Source organism: Centroberyx affinis, unplaced genomic scaffold (assembly GCF_046629955.1).
Source record: "Centroberyx affinis isolate AG114_WGS23_722 - 3 ecotype Tasmania unplaced genomic scaffold, CSIRO-AGI_Caff_v1 ptg002680l_1, whole genome shotgun sequence".
Taxonomy (NCBI): domain Eukaryota; kingdom Metazoa; phylum Chordata; class Actinopteri; order Beryciformes; family Berycidae; genus Centroberyx; species Centroberyx affinis.
Genome location: NW_027280863.1, coordinates 155,370 through 174,794, shown reverse-complemented (window position 1 = coordinate 174,794; position 19,425 = coordinate 155,370). Strand labels below are relative to the sequence as shown.

The 19,425-nt window shown below is 39.9% G+C and overlaps 1 protein-coding gene across 3 annotated transcripts in view; it reads right to left on the bottom strand.

The window, feature by feature from the left end:
- Positions 1-17,047, bottom strand: part of arhgef2a (Rho guanine nucleotide exchange factor (GEF) 2a) — a 78,480-nt gene extending 61,433 nt beyond the window's left edge. For 2 of the 3 annotated variants that reach the window (XM_071535222.1, XM_071535223.1), the window contains exon 1: positions 16,831-17,047. In XM_071535222.1, the coding sequence (XP_071391323.1) occupies positions 16,831-16,893 (63 nt within the window). In that variant the 5' untranslated portion in view covers positions 16,894-17,047. Of the gene's footprint in view, positions 1-1,262; positions 1,358-16,830 lie in introns of those variants that run through there. The other variant, XM_071535224.1, reaches the window with a different exon arrangement.
- Between the last annotated feature and the right edge of the window lie 2,378 nt (positions 17,048-19,425).

Sequence of the window (19,425 nt, the reverse complement as noted above, 5' to 3'; positions counted from 1 at the left end):
GTACGAGTCAAACCATTGTGAGGCATGATCAGAAAATTGGAATTTAGGAAATTTGGATATCAACACACTGTGGTTAACAGTATCAAAAGCCTTTTTTAAGTCTAAGAAAACTGCTCCCACAGCATGACCTTTATCCAAAAGACCTTTTATCTTTTCAATTAGATAGCAGTTTGCAGTCTCAGTAGAATGTTTGGGTCTGAATCCAAATTGTTGATGCAGTAACTGATTTGTCTCTAGATGTATTATGAGTTGCTCTGCTACAATTTTTTCCAGTATCTTGGAGACAACTGGGGGGATGGCAATGGGTCTGTAATTACATGTCAAGTCTTGCTCACCAGATTTAAAGATTGGACTGATAACGGCTGTTTTCTAGGTCTCAGGGTTCAAAAGGTGTGTTATTGGCTCAAGTAGTTGGGTTCTGTATTTATTTATCAATGCAGAATCAAGATTATGGATGTCTTTGCCCTTTGAGTTGCTGAAGTGACTCATAATTTTGCTGACTTCTTCAAGATTAACCTCTTTGATGTAAAATGGATTTTGAATGTTCTGGTCCACTGTGTTGGGTGTCAGCTCTACTGGTTTAAAATTAATTAATTAATTGATTTCCTTAATAAGACAGTTGATGGTTCATCCATGTACTATAATACCTAAAATACAGTTGTTAGATGTGCATGCTGCAGTCCTCTGAATTTATAGATGAGCACTGGGGTAAAACAACTTCTTCCAATTAGCCTCAAGGACCTCAAGTACACAATCCATCTGAAACTGAAAAGATGTTCTCTGTTCTTCAGTCCATCTGAAGCTGAAAAGATGTTCTCTGTTCCTCAGTCCATCTCAAACTGTAAACATGTTCTCTGTTGTTCCGTATTTATATATTTTTTTCCCTTGTTTTTCACCCTTTTTCCTATATTTTCCTTTGGTTCTAATACATGTATATAGCCATATGATGAGAGGCTCAGGGTCACCATCCACACAAAGAGTGTATCCAGAGGCTGTGTGGCATGTATAGTAATGGCATAGGGCTGTGATAGTACTGTGCTAGGTGTTAAGACTATTGAATAAAAAGGAAAATAGGGAAAAACATAAGTATATTTAAAGACAAAACTTTCTATAAACCTATCATTGTCAAATCTATTTGATAATGGCTATTGACACCACATTTTATAGTTTCTGTTCTGTCAAGTTATCTTTTCTCCCATTTCATTAATTCCCCTTCCTTTACACTCTATGAATGGTCATAGGTAATGGCTGCTGTTACTTACTTAAATTCACAGTGTTGGTTTCCATTGCAAAAAGTGCCCTTTTTGGCCAGGTCTAAATTTAATGCCCCTGTTTGTGCCCTCAGCCAGCCCCTGACACAAAAAACACTGGCATAGCTGTCAGTTCCAAACTGCTTATGTAAAAAAAAAAAAGGATCCACCCATACAGCCCCCCCTCCTATTTCTGTGAAATGGTTTAGTCCTGTCCTATACCAAACTTGTGGGCACGTAGCGTAGGCCTACTCTACATGATCCCTGTCACATGAATACATAGCTAAACAGGTAATAATAATAATAAGATGATGGACATAATAATAAGAAGAAGATGACATTTTATTTGTATATCACACTTTAAAATACAGTGTAATCTCAAGGTGCTTAGGGCAGTTGAGCACCTGCCCTCCTAAAAGTCTGTGCACGGCCCTGTGTGGCCTGGTGGTATAATGCAGGGGAAGTAGTTTGCAAAGACTTCCTATTTTTAAAGCTGCTGTGGGGAAAGGAAGTTGCTGCTAAAGCAACACTGTCAAAGGGTAAGGAGGGGGATACCACGAAATAGAGTTTCCAGACATTACTAATCTGCAGTGGTGTCATATAGTCTCTACATTCAAGTGGGCTGAATAAAGGCTTATGTCTAATTTACAATTTTATACCGTCAGCATAAAAAGAGGCCTAGAAATGACTTTTTGGTTGAGGTATTTCAAACTTCATGGGCAGCATGAATTAGTATATTAACATAACGTACTAATGACATTTTTATTTTCATAAAGGTTCCACATTGATATTTTCGTGTTTACAAAGTTGTGTTTATACATACCTATATTTATATACTTATATTAGCCTATATGTGCTGCAGAATTTTCACATTTGCTGCGGTTTTTGCTCTGGACATATTTCTGCACATTCTCTGTGCACTTTTACATTTGTACATAACTGCACAACATAACATAACCCATTTATATTCTATTTTATTGCTTTTATTATCATTTTATTTCTTTATTTTTTTTATATTCTTGATGTTTCTACTGTTTATTTAATACCTATTTTCTCATCTATTCTTATCTTATCTTATTATCTTATCTATACTTATATTGTATTTGTCTTTTCCTTTTCTTCTTAGATGAAGGCTGCAACTCAGAAAAGGAGAAGCCCTTGTGATGGTCACATGGACTCTATGGTAAAAGCAGAAGTCAGACTGGCCTGATTGGGAAAGGACAAACTTGCAACTCTTCACCATGAAGGATCTTATTTTTTCATTGATGCACATGCATTTTTAAAATTACACAGTTGGGTTTCAGCAGTTCTCAAGGGCCTGTGATGAAACTCACTCAACAAATACAGTTCATGACTATGTAAAATTATATTCAAGTAGGAAAAACGACAACACCAAAACTATAGTTCCCTGTTTTTTCCATAACATCAGAGATGGATAAAATGAAAAGTGTATCATCTAATAACAGTACTGTGTCTGTGAGACTGAGCTGGCTGTACCTAAGTTCTTCAGATAAGACAGGCAATCTGTTTAAAAAGCTATTTGTATTCAGACTTGGACTACATGTATGCTCAATTTTCAAGATAATGAAATCAGCCATTTGCAACCAAGCGGCCAAAATCACAGGCAAATTTTTAAGCCAATAAGGAAGTGTCGCCAGGCGGCAATTCCTCTAATGTCCACTAGGGGCTGGCTCCAAAAAGACTCTAAACACAGCCCGACATGCAAGTCAACCACAACCCAACTATTATATTTATCTATATATCTAAAATAATTTATATTTTATATTAACTCACCCGGCCTCCCAACACCATGGCTGACGACCGGGAAATGGAGTAGGCGCACTGGTATCCTCTCCAGGTTCAGGAGGCGCCCATACCACCCACCACTCCCAGTTCTTTTGCTGTCTAATGTCAGATCAGAATAAAATGGACGAACTCCGCCTTCTGATCCAATCTAACAGAGACTACAGCGACTGCTCTGCCATCTGCCTGACTGAAACCTGGCTAGACCAAACAGTGCCCGACCAAGCGGTAGCGCTCCCAGGATTTACACTCTACCGAGCCGACAGGTCAGCCAAACTATCGTTCAAGACTAAAGGCGGCGGCATATGCATTATGATCAACCATCGCTGGTGCACAAACTCCACAGTACTCAGCCATGTATGCTCCCCACACTTAGAGTACCTCACTGTCAAATGCAGACCCTCCTACCTTCCCAGAGAATTTGCCTCGATAATCACGGTCGGTGTTTACATACCACCGGAGGCTAACGCTAACTCCACCATAGGCGAACTAGCCAGTTACATCTTCTCTGTGGAAAGTTCACACCCCGATGCTGCAGTAATTGTGTCAGGCGACTTCAACCACACCAACTTCTCCTCTGAACTCCCTAGCTACCATCAACAAGTAACCTGCCCCAGCAGAGGGAACAACACATTGGACCACTGCTATACTCCATTCAAAGAGGTACAGAGAAGTACAAAGAGAAACTTGACCTAACTCCATTAGGTCCTGGTCCACAGACGCCATCGAGAAGCTGAAAGATTGCTTCGAGAGCACTGATTGGGATGTATTCCGTGAAGCTGGTGACCTGCACGACTATACCGATACAGTGACGTCATACATTCATTTCTGTGAGCAACTATGTATCCCAACAAAAACAGTTAAGCTCTACAACAACAATAAACCCTGGTTCACTAAAGACATCCAGAAATTAAGGAAGGAGAAAAACTCCTACATAATGGGAAATAAGGAGGATTACATGGCTGCCAAATATATACTAAGGTCTGCAATAAGAAAAGCCAAATCTAATTATGCCACAAAACTAGAACAACAAATTTCAACCAATGACACAAGAATCATCTGGAACAAACTTCATGACATCACCAACTACAACAAGAGACCCACCCCCACACCTGATAATGACAGTCAGCTCCCGGACAAACTCAACATTTTCTATGGGAGGTTCGAACAGTCACCAGTCCCACCACCTTCACTTCCCATTCCTCCTCCATCCCCCCCATTTTACATCCAGGAAGATGAGGTGAGGACCACTTTCAAGAGACTGAGGAAAAATAAAGCAGCAGGCCCAGACAGCATCAGCCCAACTGTGCTCCATCACTGTGCTGCGGAACTGGCCCCTGTTTTCACCAACATTTTTAACACCTCCCTCTGCCGATGTTCAGTGCCCCACTGCTTCAAACAGACTGATTGCCCTTACATCCGTGGCCAGTCATTTGAGCGCATCATCCTCACTCACCTGAAAACCAGCACCACTCCCCTTATGGATCCATATCAGTTTGCTTACAGAGCCAACAGGTCTGTGGAGGATACAGTCAATTCAGCTATCCATCACATGCTGCAACACCTGGAGACCCCCAACACCTACGCCCGCATCCTGTTCATAGACTTCAGCTCTGCCTTCAATACAATTAACCCGGTCAAACGCTTCAATAAACTACTGGACATGAACATTGACCCCTGCATCTGTCACTGGATCCACAGCTTCCTCTGGAACAGGCAACAGAGGGTAAAGATAAACAACACCACATCTCACCCTCTGTACCTCAGTACAGGAGCACCCCAGGGCTGCATCCTTTCACCCTGGCTATTTTCTCTCTACACAAACCATCTCACATCCCACTACAGCTCCGTCAACATCTACAAATATGCAGACGACACAACCATCATAGGACTCATCTTAAACAACAACGAAACAGAATACCGTGCACAGATAAACCATGCAGTTAGGCCTACCTGGTGCACAGACAATAACCTTCTACTCAACTCATCAAAAACTCAAGAACTCATTATCGACTTCAGATGCAAGTCACACTCCAAAACCCCTGTACTCATCTCTGGCAAACCCATATCCATCACTGACTCATTCAGATTTCTTGGCACTCACATAAGCAATAACCTTAAATGGAAGACCAACACAGACCACATCTTCAAAAAAGCCCAGCAAAGACTATTCTTTCTCCGTCAGCTCAAGAAATTCAGAGTGAGGAAACATCTCCTGCTCCGTTTCTATTCAGCCATCATAGAAAGCATCCTCACTTCATCCATAACAGGCTGGTACAGCAGTTTGGACACTCACTCCCGGAATAAATTACAGTGCATTGTCAACAAATCATCCAAAATCATTGGCATCCCCCTCCCATCAATCGAATCACTTCATCACAAACGGACAGTGAAAAGGGCAAGAAAAATAATTTCTGACCCCACTCACCCAGCACACCATGTTTTCCAGCTGTTGCCCTCTGAGAGGCGCTACAGTTCTCTGCTCACCAAAACAACCCGTTTTAAAAACAGCTTCTTTCCAACTGCCATACAAACTCTGAACTCCCTCTGACAATTCCATTATGTCTATGCTGTGTCTATGATGTTTTGTCTCATATTCAGTTATCTATTACTATGGCTATGAAACTTTGTGGAATATATGTTATGTTTACTGTACTGTGATGTGGGTCCTGTACTGTATATTGTACTATTTATATTGTACTGATTGTATGTTGTACTGATGTTTTTATGTTTTTATGTTGGAACCTAGCTTAATGTATTGAAAACAAATTCCACCAGCCTAGCTGTGTGGTCATTAAAGAATCTAATCTTATCTAATCTTCTCACTCAAAATATAAAGTCAATAAATTTTTTCCACAAGAGGTTATGGTCTCAGTAGCTAATTTCACTTCTTCTAATGTGTGTCCTTATTCCGATTTTAAAAATAATTGTGTCATTAACAGGATATAATGGATATAAAACGGGGTTGTTTTCCAAGTGATTGACAGGTCGCCTGTCCAGTGATCCAACAGGTCGCTGATTATGGGCCAATAGTAGGTAGCGCTGCGGCTTTACGGGCAACCCTCAGGCTCGCTTTGGCTGCACTGGCTCCAAAAAATGTCAACATGGCGGCGATTGTAAACCTTCAGAAACCTATGGGTGACTTAAAATTTGCATCCCTACCCAAGACCTTTGTCACATGTCATCCCCCTCTCTGTCCCAATCTTTCCTGTCTATCTCTACTTTCAAATGTCGAATAAAGGCAGCAATTCCTAAAAAAATTGCCTTGGATGCCTGATGGAGATTTGTATGACTATAGGCTCACTTGGTATGAACACACCGATGCTCCAGTTTGATTTAAGCGGCATAGGTGGAGCTAATATTCGAGAAATTACAACAAAGTTTCACCCTACTTTAACCCTAATGTAATAGGAATTCCAGCAATAGGCATATGGAGTCAGGCTATGCAATTTCAGTCAATGAAATTCAGTGTCAGTCAAAGTCAGTGAGGCACAGCCTCTTCACATTAGAGATAATTTTCATATTAATTCTTTGTCCAAAATTTCAAAAACATTTAACAAACAAACAAAATATGAAAACATTTGGAACATATGACTAGGGTTCCTGGAGTCATTGTTCAACAGATGTTATCTGTGTGCCAAATAGGACAAATCAAACCCCTGTTTATAGCAAAAACTGACTGTGATCCCACAAAGTTGTCCTCCTAAACTAAAATTGTAATGATATCTTGAAAATTGATCATAAATGTCCATCTGCAAATAGTTGTGACATGTAACATTGTCAATGTTACATTCAATGTTAGACCAATGATTTCTATACTCTCAAGATGATGTCTGTAAAGCCATGTTTAAATTGATTGATGGGGGGCACTAATAAAGTTATAATATTCTTTCTGAGGCTTTCAACATAGGTTGGACTATCATTTTTTTTTGTTTCCCCCCTCTGGCACACCAAAGTGGGAGTTGGCCTAGTGGTTAAGGTACATGTCTTCAAAGCACAAGACTGAGTTCAAATCTCAAACTTGCCATCAACAAGTCGTGAATGGCCAACCAACAAATGCTTGTCAGAGTTATCAGGATGATGTATACTGTATGTTAGTAAAATCGTCTTGAGGTTGATTGATGAGTTATACTTTATTTATCCCACAGATGGAAATTCACTTGTCAAACCAGCTATGATCCTCTAGCATTGTCCTCCTAGACCAGTGATTCTCAACCTTTTTCCTATCAAGGACCCCTAATTTAGTCCACATTAGGACCACGGACCCCCATTTGATGAGATTTTGTCTCTCGGACCCAAATCTGATAATATTTTTACTGTCAGATATGATTTTGTCCAGAACTCCATGACTATCTCTAGGTAGAGAGATAACAGAGAAACTATGATCAAAATAGTCTTTTCTTCTACATTCTCTAATTGTGTTAACTTCTTGTAAATTAAATAATGCTTAAGTTTAACAATTCATCCATTTGCTGGGGACCCCCTGGAACCCCCTCAAGGACCCCTGGTGGTCCCCGGACCCCACGTTGAGAACCACTGTCCTAGACCATAAGTTGCTGAAAAAACCCCCAATATGATTTCTGAAATCTTCATACCTTAAAGTTAAGATGTCAAAAATTGAGCGTACAGTGGATCAAAATGCCCTACTCTAAATGGTCCAGGAAATTGACAGTGTCAAATTCAAGATAGTTTGATGAATCTTCATTAAACTAAAGCATAATGAGGTCAATGCTCTTGTGATGATGTTTGTAAAGCCATAATGAAATTAACGGGAGGTTTTAGAACTCTACTAGGGTTCTAAATCAATCATAGGCTGCAATATCACAATACTCCCTTTAGTTATTTTCACCTCAAGAAATCTGTCAAAGGTGTTTACCTCAATAGGTAAAGCATCTGTCTCCCATGCTGAACCTTGTGGGTTTAAATCCAGGCCTGCCCTTTTCAAAAGCATAAACTGACAAAAACAATAGGCATATTTTCCAATAGAAACTGTACCATTGTGTATAACTTAAATGCTAAAATTGACTAAGGCCATGACCTAATACAAAATTAGACATAACTTATTGGCTGTGTTTGTCTGTCTATCTTGATTGTCTTCAGAAATGTTTTGTCTGTCTGTCTGTCTTTATTCTGGTAACTGTAGCTTTTACAAAAAACAGCATACGGCTAATGGAAACTGGTGGAATATTTGTGGCTCTAGAATTCCGCTATGCACTGACACGTGTTCAATTTTTCATGTTTAGTTTTTTTAAATTTCACAACTCCGCTGGTTAATGATTACTGATTTCCCCGAGCAACACTTGAGTGTGTACATTTCACATTCACACTGACACAGTGCATAAATCATTGCATGCAAAATACTATGTACAACGAGCATTGTGTTTGTACATAAAAGGCCAGTGTGTCGTGTGATTCCAGTGAGTCACTTCCCTAGTGAGTTTATTTTAAGAAATAATTAAATAAATACATAAAAATGAATACATTTTAAAAATGTATATGAATTTGTATTATGAATATGTATTTTCGGATATAGTGAGGGTAGCTTGATAGTTTATTTTTTCTTTGAAACATGAAGACCTGGACCCCAATGCTATCCATAAGTGAACCTCACATTACACACTACATGTTTTCTGAGATTGAGTCCATCCTACACCCTAAAGTCCATTGAGATTCCATTGAGACCTGTTATCAGTTTTTGTTGGCTAAAAAGGCAGAATAACTACAATTTTGAACGGCAAATAATGTTCGAAACCTATAGCTACAACATGGACATGAGATCTGAGCAGCATAAGATATGAAATGTTGATCAAATATTGTCAGTGACACAATTTAGCTCAATGGGTGCACTTACTTTTGCACACCCTATTTTTCACTTGAATTTTCCAACTTCATAAAAATGTATACAATTTCCTCATTACTTTATTGTAATAGAAAAACACTGTCTGACTTTGTGTGTTTTGACATGTGTTGTTAATGTTTGGAGTGTTTTCGGGGTTTTTTGCACGGTTGGTAGTGTTGTGAGAAACACTTGGAAATTGCACTAGATTTTTGAGATTGAGATTAGCATTTGGGAAAATGCATCTAAGCAATTGAGAAAACCTGTAATATAAATTATAATAATTCAATAACGACCAATAAAGTTTATATTGGATGTTTTGTGGTGTGGTTAATCACTAATTAAATCATAAAATAAATGACTATGATGTTTAATTTAAAATGGATGTTGTGGTATATTTTTCAAAGGGCCAAACATTACCCCCAGATTTATATAACCTACTCCAGTAATAACAAGAGCACACTCAGCTAGCAACACTTGAGTATTTGCAAAAAATACTAGAGCTTAGGGCTGGGCGATAATTCAATATTTATCGTCTTTCAGTGGAATCATATTGTGATGATATGAAGATATTTTAATATTGTGACACACATTTCTGCTGTCTAAATTGATGATGACAAGCAAATTTTATTTAAAAACTCTCATAAAATGAGGTATGGTAGGAATATTATTTGAATATTTCTGTTTTGTTTGACATCACACCTAACATTACCATTCGGTTCAATGAGATGAACATTAATTTGATTATTTAACGTGATTTTGCATACATGAACCATATTGTGATATATATTGATATCGAGAAAAATCCTTATGATTATCATGATATTGATTTCAACCATATCGCCCAGCCCTACTAGAGCTTTAGGTCTACTGCTAAGACTCAAAGCTAGATCCTAACCTTGCCACCTATTACCACTGGTCTAGGGAAGATTAAACCTACCTGACTTAGTCTGCCTAACCAAGTTAGCCTAGCATCATAACCTAAACGTTACCCTGTGTGTGTATTAAACATGGACTTGAGCCTAACTAAACCTAATGAGTGAAACTGAAGTTTAGCTTGGAGGGGAGAAACAGTGTTACTGGGGCAGGGCAGCAGGTGGGCCAGGCTGGTGGTTCCTCTGGCTAGCTAGGCCATGGCATGCCGTTCCACTCCTGGTACTGTGTGAGCAGCTAGCTCTGGTCCTTGGCAGTTTTATGGTACGTTTTCACAGGGGCATCATTTCACGCGAGGGATCGCACTGCTTCCCAGTATTGGATGCTTGATAGGCGTGCTTCCATATTGGTTCCTTGCTGCACCTGATTGGACGAACGCTGTCACTCAAACTGGAAAAACATGGCGGCTCGTTTGCAAACTTTCTCTTATATTACGAAAATAGTTCACCGAAATGTGTTTCTGAAAACATTTGAGGTGAGAAATAAATCGTGCAGTTGCTGAATCTGTCTTCAGTTTAGATCGACAATGGTTAGTTTAAAATTTTGTACATGAGTTTCGGGAGTCGCGCTGGACGCCCCTGATTTGCATAAAGTAGCCTAGACCTCAACTTTATGCAAATGTGGAGCGGCCAACGTGAGGCCCCGTCTCTTGAAATGCACCGCGGCGCTACCAGAATGCATTGCACGGCTGCTTACATAGAAAATGAATGGGAAGCGTGGAAATGACGGATCCTGTGGAAACGTACCATTAGAGTTCAGCTTTTATTGTGGTGCTGTTTGTCCTTAAATATGTGGCAGTCTAAATGATGAGGAAAACACTCAAGTGAGGCCCACCACTCACTGCTAAAACCAATTAGCTACTGATTGGTGAGTTGCCGCCTCCCCTCAATCAGTATCACTGTCTGTCCCTGCACCAAAACCTACAGTATCACCAAACCTGTCCTGCCTCTGTATAAAGAAATTCCTAAACATCCTATCATAACAGCCTACCCATATAATATGGCACTAGTATAATCACTGTTCCCCCTTGCTCCTCTCCAAGTCCAAATAACGCAGCAAAGTTGAACGCACTCTGTGGAGCAGGTACGGCATCACAACATGACGCAACATTGGTGGCAACACAATGCAACTCAAATAGTGGAGCTCTGTCATAATGGCTTCAACATTGCAAAACGCCTTGTGTATACATCTTTGCCATCCCCTATTATGGCTGAGTTTACCCAATTTATTACCTTCGCCAATGAGGTTATGTATTCGGTGCCGTTTGTTTGTCAGCAGGATTATGGAAAAACTACTGGCCCGATTTTCGTGAAACTTCATGGAAGGGTGTAGCATGGGCCAAGGAAGAACCCATTACATTTTGGAGAGGATCGTATATTGATTGCGCTTGCACATTTGCATATCATAGAAGACTGGACTATTGGCCTTGGCGGAGGTCTGCGCTCTCCGAGTGCCCTTCTAGTTAATACTATTGACTGTGAATACGCTATTTTATTGCAAATGAGTGAATTACTTGTCTCCCCTTAACCTCTCTGTTAGGCGTGTCAATTCTCTTTTGCCATACAGCACCAACAGAGGAAGACTAGATAGACAGAATATGTCGCCTGTCAAGGACAGTCTCCCACTGGCAATCTCCCACTGGATTGCAGTTAATCATCGCTGATATCCGACTGCGTCACCATATCGCCCACCTGGTAATTTAATGGTTTAGGGAATGAAATGAGTTGGCTTCTTAAGGAAAGGTTCAAATACAGCATTAAAGCAGACTGAAACAAAGCCAGAAAAAGTACATGCAAATATTATTTGGCCCAGGTCTGAAAAGGATAAGGAATGCTTTAGCTGCAGATGGCTTTAGCTCTTACACCATGTTAAAATAATGGCCTGTCTGGATAAAGATTGCCGTCTCCTGGTTTATTACCTGTCCCACAGGTATCTAAGATTACTCTACTGATGCACTTACATGCTACTTACTTAAATGCTTGCACATAGTTGTGTATGCATGCATTTGTGGTGTGTATGTCGGGTGCTCCACTTTGAGGACAGCGGTATGCTGCTGTGAGGATGGAAGTGGCCCCGTAACCCGGATTGATTCCTCAGGGGCAGCACAGCACCCTTGGGTAGTTTAAGTTTAGCCTCTCTGACCGACATATCACAATGCCAAACACTGAAAGGAGACTAATAGAGGATGGAAATGAATGAAAACAGAGTGATAGACGAAAAATGAGAAACACCACATGAAAAAGGATTTTAACTTTGAAGTAACCAAAAAGAGAAAAATGCCATCTGCACACTTCTGTAATTGTTATAGGGCTGGGCGATATGGTTGAAATCAATATCATGATAATCATAAGGATTTTTCTCGATATCAATATATATCACGATATGGTTCATGTATGCAAAATCCTGTTAAATAATCAAATTAATGTTCATCTCAATGAACCGAATGGTAATGTTAGGTGTGATGTCAAACAAAACAGAAATATTCAAATAATATTCCTACCATACCTCATTTTATGAGTTTTTAAGTAAAATTTGCTTGTCATCATCAATTCAGACAGCAGAAATGTGTGTCCCGATATCAAAATATCTTCATATCATCACAATATGATTCCACTGAAAGACAATAAAGGATAATATTGAATTATCGCCCAGCCCTATTTAGTTACACAACTTTGAAGTACCTAAATCACAATTACAATGAGAGCTACACAGTCCTGTCATATACTATGTCAGACAAACTTCCTTCCATGGGGGAGGGGCAGGTTCCACTCTTTAGCATGCCGCCAGTGGAAACCAGGCAGGGTGAGAACATTGTATTTACATGATGCAGTTAAACACACAATGGAGAGTTTTCAAATTCTCTGATAAAACATTGAAAAACTACAAAGCACATTGCCCGAAAAACGTTAGAAAAACATTGTGAATCTCCTCCACTTCCTTGTTTACACTCCTAGTCATAGGGCTACATCACACAAAGCTTCACTCGGATCTAACGTTACTTTTTCGGTCTTTGGTCTGTTTCCTAGCTGTTGTAGCTTCTCTCCCCAGTACCGATATTTAAAAAATGATCCGAGTGAGAGGTCTTCCCGTATGGTTCAACAGAGAGAAGCCTGTGAGACTTAGTGACTGGACGTCATTAGTTGTGCTTGTGTCAGCAAGTAGTAGTACAGGTTACTACAGCAACAGCACTACAGTCCTGGAATAATCATAGGGTTGCCAGACTTACATCTTGGTAAAACCGGGCATGTGCACAGATGTGCGAACATGCATAGGTAACCTAAACGTAATTCAGTTTCATCAGTATCATTCAGCAACAATATTATACTGTCTATGCCTGTTCATTATTATATTCGATATTGAATTTATTTGAAACAGTCATCCTATACACTCATCCTCCCTTGTAAAAAAAATTCTAGGGGAAACCCTGAAATAATCAGTCAGTGTGTTGCCAACTGCCAAACATGTTGGTGGATCTGTAAGCAGCCATCTACTGGTAGTCATTAGGTGTTATGATTGTTCTGCAAGGTTGTAAAATGGACAAGGAAAATGCGGCCATTTTACAGGCCCAGGAGTATCCTAGGGTGTTACACACTGCTGCTTTCATGAACACCAGGATGTAGTCAAACTCCTTCCATGGCCTCCCCAATCAGCGGATCTAAATATCACTGAACCTTTATGGGAAGTAAATTTCACCTCCTTCCTAGTGCTAGAGTCATGTCATATGTGTCATATGGGATTCAAATGTGAGAAATGGTGTATATGCATGACAGACTACGGCTGTTAACAAACACTGAATCCAGGGTATGTGTGTGGTTTGTAAGGTGCTGGCAGGGCAAGGGTTTTTGAAGCCTTCTACATTGCCAAAGAAAGCAGTAATATCACACCAACCCACTGGCATTTCTATGGCAACAGTTGCTATAGTCGAACATTCAGCAAGCAAGCATACTCTGTGTGAACAAACACACACACAGACTATTATGAAATCTACATTAGAAGTACAATGTTTTCATTCATTCAGCAGTGGTGCAGGGCAGTGGTAGCCTTTTGGCTAAGGAAGCAGGCTTGTGACCAGAAGGTTGCCTATCTGAATCCCTGGTTCATGTCACAAAGGATTTACCACAAGTAGAAGCTACTGACTGGAAAAATCCATACATATCTGTCTCCTAGTGGTAACAAGCAAATAGTAAACATGTTGTCCCCCACCAGTGATGTAGTTCCACCCTTGGGTCAGTCAGTGATTGCTGAGTGTACTTGAAATATGTAATTATATAAGACCAAATATTTCTGTTGCCTACTCTCCTCAGAATTAGGCTTACAAGTTATATCTTGAAATGTAATAACTGTAATTGTCCTGTTTTTACTCAATACAGTACAAAATATAAGAACTACAATACGCAATAAATACAATCTGTACATTACACAATGTACACTACAACAGTGATTCTCAACCTTTTTCATATCAAGGACCCTAATTTAGTCCACATTAGGGCCACAGACCCCCATTTGATGAGATTTTGTCTCTCGGACCCAAATCTGACAATATCTTTTATTGCTAGATATGATTTTGTCCAGAATTCCAGGACTATCTGTATTGTAGGTAGAGAGATAACAGTGAAACTATGATCAAAATAGTCATTCTTCTACATTCTCTAATTGTGTTAACTTCTTGTAAATGAAATAATGCTGAAGTTTAACAATTCATCAATTTGCTGGGGACCCCATGGAACCCCCTCAAGGACCCCTGGTGGTCCCCAGACCCCTCATTGAGAACCACTGCACTGCAATACAATTTATAATACAATATACAATATAACACGACACCAGGAGCGTGAGTGTTATGAATAATATAAATGCTAAATGATAAGTGATATGGTATTGCACAGTAGGTAAGTGGTAATATGGTATAAGTAGTCAACACTGACGGCACAGTGGTAGTGGGGGACAATTACAAGAAGGACATATAGGAATTTTTTGTAGGCTCCGATATCTCCCACTTTCACAACGTAAAACAAACAGGTAGTGAATCCACCAAGGTCAGCAGTCCATTCCACTGATGTGGGCAAAACTTATCAGTTATATTCACATGAATACAATCAACTCTACTTACCAAAAGCGAGCAATATCTGCTGTACTTAATTTATGGTTGATTTTATAATTGATTTATGGATGTGGGCGGATGGGAGTTATTTAACTCTGAATGCCCACAACCAAAAATCAGTGAATGCCTCTAAGTTGTAGCAACGAGAGGTCATCCCTTCTTTCGTTAGGACGTGAACGTTGAACACTGTCCCCTCCCTCAACAACTTCTATCAATGTGCCCTTGAGCAAGGCACTTAACCCCCAACTGCTCCACTTTAGCCAGTCAGCGGCCACTAGTAGAAGGCAGTGTGAATGTTAAGGCTGGGTATTGGCAAGGACCTCACGCTACGATACCTATCATGATACATGGGTCACGATACGATTGTATCACGATACACTGCAATACGATCCATATTGCGATACACTGCAATACTCTACATAATTTACTGAAAATGTAAAAATAGAGCTGAAAATACAACTTGCTGTGTACCACCTGGGTAGTCTAATATGTACATCACACTATATTGATAACTCAGTGGACAAATTGAGTCAAAACTAGGCCTATTTAATTCGAAGAGATTTGAGGGAAATTTAAATACATTTTAAATCCGTTTAAAACATTAATTTTTTTTTTTTATGTATTGATACGAAGGGCTGGAAAATCGATACAGTATCATGGAAAAAGGGTTATTGCAATACTCAGCTGCATTGATTTTTTTGCACAGCCCTAGTGAATGTGTGCCGCCCTTCCACCTCCAGGTCGTTTTGTGTGAATAAAGATGTTTTGTTCACTGATACAGCTTTAGAAACTATGCAAGCTGGAGGAATACACTGTGTCTAACCACTCTATTGGTATCTGCATCCACAGCCTGATGTTTCACTCATATCACTAAACCTTCAGTCTAAATGAATACCTGAAGCCTTGAATCTGAGCACATATCCCAGTGGAAAAACTTGTGTCGGGTTCTTATTAGTTATTTTATTACTACTGTCACAATAGGCTACTGACACTATTCTGCACAACTGAAATTTGCAACTTGTAAGAGGAAACAGGTAATTATTTAATTAACTGGGGAGGTCATTATCTGAGAACTACCCAATCAGAAAGCATACAGTCAGCATCATTATCAGCCTTGTCGCTGTTGCTTGCGGGTTGCTTTCTAATTGTCCGATTCTCAACAGTGGACCATTCGCCGTGAAATCAAACGGTTATGTAGTTTGTTGTGCTAAGACAATGGCAAAATGATTACATAACATCTGTCCACAAATACACTTTTAGCCCCAAACTAACGCAGCAGTCTTACAGGCATACTGTGTTGAGATTTAAGGACGAAAATAAAAATCGTAATGCATAAAACTTGCACATAATAATAGAATGTGTAAACACAACCCACAGTCAATTTAGCACATTTGCCAACAACGTAGTCATCTTTCGGTTCCCGGAGAGAGAGAGAGAGAGAGAGAGAGAGAGAGAGACAGAGAGAGAGAGAGAGAGAGAGAGAGAGAGAGAGAAACGGAGACGAGAGAGAGAGAAACGGAGACGAAAGAGAAAGACACAGACAGACACAGAGAGAGAGAGATCGACAGAGAGAAAGAGTAACGGAGACGAGAGAGAGATAGAGAGAGACGAGAGAGAGAAACGGGGACGAGAGACACACACACACAGAGAGAGAGAGAGAGAGAGAGAGAGAGAGAGAGAGAGAGACAGAGAGGGACTAGCGTTGGCAATAAGTGAGCCTCTTCCTCTTGTAAATGAAGTCACAACATTTGCGCTAACTTCCTGAAAAAGAGCGGTTGTGTTGTGCTATTAAAACATATGTTTTAGCCAGCTGTCGGTGTCTGCTATGTGACCGTCAATGTTACTGTCATTGGCTGTAATGTTATAGGCTACTATAACGTTAGTTGGTGCTCAACATAATGCCAACTCACCCGCAGACTGATCTCTTTCATCCTCTCTTGTCGGAGTTTCGACAGATCCGTAACTCTGGACATGATGACACTTGAGTATCCTTACAACGATAGCCTTGATCCCTGAGCAAGTCAACACACGAATATTCAAATATCCAACGATAGCGTTTGGAAGTAATCGAAACGTCTAACTAACGGGAAATGAGGAGAAACGGCGTTTCCTCACTTGGCCGACAGTTCTTTGCTTCTGCTGCTACTGCTGATTTTCCTGCAGGAAATCTGACTTAAGCATCATCACCGCCCCCTCACACACACACACACACACGCACGCACGCGCACACACACACGCACACAGCCGTATGTAAAACACCGCGAATGCCTTTTGTACGGGTCTGAACTTTGCAATGCCTGCCCTCCTTTACATATTTGAACATTTAAACATTTACAAAACATTACATTTTTAGAGTAGCTTTTATTAACAGTAGGTTAAGGCAATAGGAAGTAGTGGCTTGTATGACAGTGACTCAATTCAAACTGAGAACTGAAACTGGATTAAAAACACACGTTTCCCATACTGATGGCATCTGTAATGACAGAACCTCAAATCGCGCCACAAGCATTTGAAAAGTGGAACTCCCATAGGCGCTATTCAGTGGGTGGGCTGGTTACTTGTGGCTCCAAGTTGCTGCCCTTGTGATGTTGTTTCAGCAGCATCTGTCTCCAGCACTCCCAGCAGAAGGCAGACAGACCATCCTCCTGTAGCCTCATTATGATTAGTGGTTTTGGGTGACATCTTTCTGTGGTCCAGCCATTATGATTTGTGGTTTTGGTTGACATCTTTCTGTAGTCCCAATATGATTAGTGTTTTTGGCTGACATCTATATAGTCCCGATGTGATTAGTGGTTTTGGCTGACATCTTTCTATAGTCCAGCCATTATGATTAGCGGTTTTGGTTGACATCTTTCTGTAGTCCAGCCATAATGATTAGTGCATTTACGATGACGTCTTTCTATAGTCTCATTATGATTAGTGGTTTTGGCTGACATCTTTCTATGGTCCAGCGATTATGATTAGTGGTTTTGGTTGACGTTGAACCAAAACCACTAATAAATTATTTCGGTTTGATCCATTACACACCTAGGAGACCTGGGACTATTTTTTTTTTTTTTTTTTTTTTTTTTGCTTAATTTGATTGGCAGAAGTCTCATGATGAAATACATAGTTAGAAATGTTAGTACAGAAAAGTCAGCATGCATTTTGTTTTATTGTGTCAAACATCTGTATTTTCTGTCTTAATGTAAGAAAGCAATGAAAAAGAAATGATTTTAAAACAAAGAAATACTAAATAGAACAGACAGACTCCATGCACACTGCCTTGCAATAAATAGCAATTTAATGCTGAGCTTTCAGCCTTAGGCCATCATCAGAGCAAAGTGGATCATTTTGATGGTGTGCAGATAGCTTGACTACTAAAACAAATAAATACAAAAGCAACATGGAATCATAAGGCATTAACTATGCATCTATAAAGAAATAGGAGTCTTTATCTGTCAGTGTCTTTCTAATTCTTCAGGATGTGACAGAGTTGCGGGTTTGGCAAAACCAGAGAGCCCATCCACTTTTCTGTGTTGCCATTGGTTACCACTCGGCTACTGAGATGAGCAACTTTGAACATTCTATGCAAGTGTGTATTTGTCTGCAGTAGATGTGTGTATGTATGAGTGTGTATGTATGTGTATATGTATGTATGAGTGTGTGCATGTATGTGTTGTTATGAGTGCTTTACAGTACAAAGGGGACACCCTTCTGACGAGGGAGGGAAGACTGCACTTACAGTATAGCAGCAATGTTTTGACACAATGCCATGCACTCTTAGTATGACACTGCAGTATGGTAGATAATCAGATATACTATCACACACACATCCAATTTAAAGGCACACACAGACACACACCATTTAATACCACAAATGCACGTCTATTGAAAAGCTATGATGAAAAAAATGGTAGAAGGACACATGTTGTCCAGATGTGTCTTGGTACATCTGTTACACCTGTTAATGCCAGGTGTAAAGGGGTTTACACCTGGCATTAACACGTGTCTTGTATTCAGATTGTGTCTAGATCTGATACAGGTGGGTTACATTTATGCCTAGCATTAAAATGCGCCTATGAAATTTGATTTCTCTCTCCCTCATCAGATTGCCACTTATCGCTTTCTCTCATATTTACATATTTACGTCTTTTTAAATCTTTTTACGTCTTTTAAAATTTACAGTAAACACTTTTCTCTCTTGTTCCAAATCCACAAGTATCTGGATCAGTAGTGGTGCCCGGATTCCAATCTTGGGTGGGCCAGAGAAATGCATGGATGGGCCATTTTTTCTAATTGTTCTACTAATTGAAAAGGTTTTTAACATGATTGGCTTGGTGGGATACTCTGACAAACATTAAAGACAAAGTGAAATGTCTCCAGACCTACTATGATAAATGTTAACTTGCTGTGACCACGGCAAGTTCTTCTTAATCCCCGCAAACTGTGCACGATATTGCCTATGGCTTGGCTGCTGCCTGCTCCTCTGCTCTGCTCTGTGTTGATGTAGCCTATAGTTCTCA